Source organism: Adiantum capillus-veneris, chromosome 26 (genome assembly GCF_014529385.1).
Source record: "Adiantum capillus-veneris isolate H3 chromosome 26, ASM1452938v2, whole genome shotgun sequence".
Lineage (NCBI taxonomy): Eukaryota > Viridiplantae > Streptophyta > Polypodiopsida > Polypodiales > Pteridaceae > Adiantum > Adiantum capillus-veneris.
In genome coordinates, this window is record NC_140956.1 from 29,311,888 (window position 1) to 29,316,708 (window position 4,821).

The window sequence follows — 4,821 nt, forward strand, 5'->3', positions numbered from 1 at the left end:
CATTCATTGTACCGGTAAAAATATGGAACTTTGTCAAACAAAGCATAAACGAACTGCAGTCAATGGCACATGGTTTCACAAATCCACATTCCCCTTGACACTTGCATACGCCATGACTGGACACAAGGCATAGGGTGCAACAATTTCTATCAAAGTTCTTCTTATCTTCAGAGATGCATTCGCACCAAGGCTTGCATACGTCATATTATCGCAAACCACAGATCATAGAAATCTTCGAATTCTCAATCTACCGAATCCTGATATATTTCGCCCTATTCCACTTCATGTTATACACGGAACTCATTAAAAATGTTTTGGTGGCTAGTAAATCATGTACTCTAATAGTTCGTAAAATTTTCATATGCCTTTGTTTTCCAGCATCTGTGCAAAAAATAATCTATAAATATATAACTGATGTCTCAAGAGTTCTTCCATTTTGATCTTTCGAAGCTGTCATTAACTTGCACTGCACTCTTTGTAGCATTACCTTGCGCTCTACTTTTGTCCTGGTTCTTATGAACACTTTCTCAGTGCTTCTGCACAATTCTACTATTGGTTTTTTCAGTATGAACTCTAACCATGTCACCATTGCAGGCAACATAAATAAGGAAGAGAATAAAATGAGCAATTCAAAGGTATACTGCTCTATAAACCATATCACATTATGATCCTGCAATGCACACAAAATACTGATCGCATTTGTATAACCTTGCAGAGACTTGTTACCCTTTTCAAGCAAAACATTGCCTCAAAGAAAAATCCCCAAATCGAACCACCTTAGTATCCAACAGAGAGACAAATGCATCTGCTTAACCTGGCAGGTTGTCGGCCGGACACTTTTGTCAAGGGTTTTGCAAACTATGCTGAACTACGATTGTTAATAGACAGATCCATAAAGCAGCTCGAACAAAACAAGAGCATGGGTATCAAAAGAGCAACAGGTTAGCTCTACACACATGCAATTTTCTCTTTTTTTCCTTCTTCTCATTGCTTTAAACATAAAAACTTTTTTACAAGAAAAACAAATTTGTTTGTCCCTTCTAATACTCTTTTTTTCTAGGTCTAATGAAAGAGATCATTTGCAAAGTATCTATAGAGATTGACGTGCCCGAGGATCTCATGACAGTCGAGGATGGTAATCGTTTGCTTCAATTGAAGACACCAATAAAGCTCTACATTCTTGAGATGTTGCACTATGGCTACGATGTCGTGTTCGAGGACCTCTTAGATACAACGAACAATGACGCAAGTGAGATCTTCGCAAGCTTCAAGAGACAGTGCAACGACGAGCCACCATCAATTACAGAACAAAAGCTGACGTGGCAACACAACAAGGATGTTTACAAAGCACGCTTTGGAAGTGACTATCCATACGCTTTCATCAACATCGACAACCCACCCACAGGTGACACCACCATGAAAAAAATTTTCAAGAAATACCCCGCTCAATTATATAGTCTAATATTCTCAAGTTTCAGCATGCAATCTTGCATTAATCCTATTTGTTTCTTTCTTGCTTTTGTTGTGCAGAACATGATAGCAAGCCTCAAGTTCTGCTTCTCGAGCACGACAATCAACCAAGCAAAAAACAACGGACATTGAATACACCGTCTACTCCATCACATGCCGCCAAAACGGACGAGAGTACATAGGTGTCACAAACAATTTTGAAAGACGAAAGGCAGAGCATAGTCGACTTAACCACCTTCAAAAACCGACGTTAATCGCTACCAGCCATTCGAAGAAAACTTTATTTTTGACATACTTTCCGTCTCCAAGAATTTACATATAGCACGTAGACTAGAAAAAACATTCATCAATACACATAGTAGTACAAGTTCATTTGGATATAATATTCTACGAGCTCATCCCCCTCACTGCAAGAAATACATGTTCTTGAAACAAAAAAGAAAGATCTAAATTATCCTTGTCGCTGTCGTGCACGTCTCAATGAAATCTGATTTTTTCTGTCTGCTAACACAACATCCTTTTTCTCTCTTTTTCCTCAATTATTGTGCACAAAAAACATTCGCAAAATTCCTATCAAGTAGTATTGTTCATTCATTATTAAAAAACTCATATCAATCTCTATTAGTTCACATTTAAATCAATTTTGGATCCTCTCATTTAAACTAAAAAAAAATCAAGCACCATTTTCTTTTCACACATTGCCACCATCGGCAAAATAGTCATGCTGCTTCTTCCTTCAGATGTTAAATGTCAATTTTCATATGTGCTATTGTATTCTATAGATGTTACATAGCAAGGCCCACCAAGCAAGACTAGTTAATGAGATCCAAAGATAGTTCACTTCTCAAACGCTTCTTCCAATTTGAGGATGTACAACCATTCTTGCAGTTGCACTATCCAAACCAGACTACGTATTTGACTAACCAAGAGAGTACAACCGTTGTTTGTCATGAGCACACATGCATTCTAAATAGTCAAATCTTTTGTTGAAAAGAACTCCACATTGTCATACAGGAAGCTATGGTGCTGTGTGGGTGGGTCTTGATTCTTCCTCCCCCTGTTAGCACATATAACCGTTACCATATATGTGATGTGGCATTCATTGGTGGCTCATGCCACACTTCGTCATCTCTCGTATGAACAAGGAGCCTTCCAGTCAACTTATTCTGGTAAGGGTCTTATGAGACTTTGAAGCAGACAAAACCCTTATTCTCGCACTGCCTTATGAGACCTTGAAGCAGACATAAACCGAACTTCTTCGTCCTGGTCACTCACCTTCGTAGAAAAAACATCTTAGCAATTTTTGCAATCATAATGCACACTCGCAGCAAACAAACTGCACCCAAAACCCATTGGAAGAATATCATTTGTTACATTGCTTGCACAAAAAGTTGAGGGGGCTCGCATTGCAGAAATACGCACTCGGATACTAGAATCACACCACACAATGGTCAACAAGTTTCCAAGAGAATGCTCGGTCTATAAGTTGTCTGTGCATTTGGCATCCTCCATCAACCTCGGCTTGCCGCATTGATTTCTAGCTACCACCTCACCACAAAGATAGACATAGGTCGAGCAAAACGCCCCCACAGACGTGGGAAAAACAATCTAAGCCTATAACTCAGGCCTTGTAACCTTAGAAACAGCATATCAAACTGCTCATCGATGCCTCAATGCACTTGAAATGGTACAATGCACATGCAGGGGTTGATATAGATGAATACTTTGCAAAGCAAGAAGGTTGCAAAGGTAAACCTAAGAGTTGAGGTTTCTCCAACTCTGCCGTTGATCCAGGTTCAATTGGGTGTACTAACCAGCTCAACCAGAACAATGTTATAGCAAGACCAATTTGAATGTTCCTCGACAGAGGTAACTAATTCCATGAGGTAGTTTGCCAGCAGCTCAAATCAGACGACTCTTCCGGGAACATTGGACGACCTTAATCTCAGTGTAGCTGCCCCTATAAGAGAGGCCAAGGACTGCCACCAAAGATGAGGTAGGGCTGCCTGAATTGGCGGGCCACCTTCGCCAACGACAATTGCCATTGCACATACCTAGGCCTTCAACTGAGACCACCTACGGGTGGGTGTGGTTGGACTACAGGAACCATCGACTTGATACTCAACTCCCTCGACCTGTAGCCATGCATACAAAAACAGAGATCCACAGCTGCATAACGCAATGATACTCTGTCCCTCACTATCTTAAAATGCTGTGAGAATACTCTGAGCTGACTAACTGCTCAGGTGACAGCAAGCTACACTAAAAAATTCCATCTGCCATTGCTCTTTTGAGCTTCCCTTTGATCTCTTTACTGTTACCAGGCTTTTACCCATAACCAAACGCTCCTTCCTTAATTTTGTTCTGCTTGCTAAAGTTGTTTGTGGCTTTGTGTGATTCCTCAAGTGCATATTGCATCAACCAGATAGTATTATTGCTGCTTTGTACATGATCACCTCCATTATACCAAGCGTCGTCCTCCACAAATCGGATATTTGTGATACTTGGGTTGTCAAAAGAGGCAACGTGAAAGACTGATTGTTGAGCCGCCTTGGCTAGGTCTAGAGTGAACTTGAAGTTTCCTATGCTTTAACTTTCCTATGCCTTGCATTGAGTAGATCTTAGAGCATCAACTTAAACGATATTCTCCAAACAACTTAAACGTGGGTACCATCACGTTTGGATCGCCAAAGGCGACATCTACAAGACGGCTTTTTGAACCAAGCATGAACATTACAAGTTTGAGGTTATGTCATTTGGGTTGACAAGCATGTAGGCTTGGAAACTCACAGAAACTATGCTTGAAACTTTCTTTGATCATTCTCAATTGAAAGAAGTAAATTTAGCAGAAAGCCACATGTACAAAAAGCAAGAAACGGTGGGCAAAAAACCCAAAAAACACATTGATAGAGGCATGTACTGTTACGAAATAAGACATAGCTAAATAGCTACATAGATAATTGACTAGGTTACTTAATGGAGAGAGACAGATTTACACACACGAGATTATAGAGTGGAGAGAGAGAGAGAGAGAGTACACATGATATACGTGGTTCACCCAATGTGGGCTACGTCCATGGGAAAGCAGCCACTCAATGGCTTTAGTACTTCAAAACAAGAAGTAGTTTACAAAGAGATTATGCCCTTTTGGAGCTCTCGCCTTGGGAAAGAGACATTTGGCAGCAAACAGCTTCTTCTAGGCAAGCAACACAAGTAGAACTCGCTTCTATAGTGGCCAAGGCAATACAATCCTCCTTCACAAAATCTAGCATCAAGGCTCAATTTCGTGCAACTGGCATATGGCCTTTGGATTTATCAGCAGTTCCCTTCGAAGGAATGCCTAACAATCAT

General features: G+C 40.4%; 1 protein-coding gene across 1 annotated transcript; it reads left to right on the forward strand.

Annotated features, from left to right (window-relative positions):
* The first annotated feature begins 1,065 nt into the window (after positions 1–1,065).
* Positions 1,066–1,652, forward strand: LOC147423184 (uncharacterized). The gene is made up of 2 exons (XM_086500974.1): positions 1,066–1,405; positions 1,531–1,652. The coding sequence occupies exons 1-2, from the start codon at positions 1,066–1,068 to the stop codon at positions 1,650–1,652; spliced, it is 462 nt and encodes a 153-aa protein (XP_086357100.1).
* The last annotated feature ends 3,169 nt before the right edge of the window (positions 1,653–4,821 follow it).

Coding starts and splice junctions, on each gene's coding strand:
- LOC147423184 (XM_086500974.1), top strand. CDS start 1,066: ATGAAAGAGATCATTTGCAAAGTATCTATAGAGATTGACGTGCCCGAG. Junction 1,406..1,530: donor CATCGACAACCCACCCACAG/GTGACACCACCA, acceptor TTTGTTGTGCAG/AACATGATAGCAAGCCTCAA.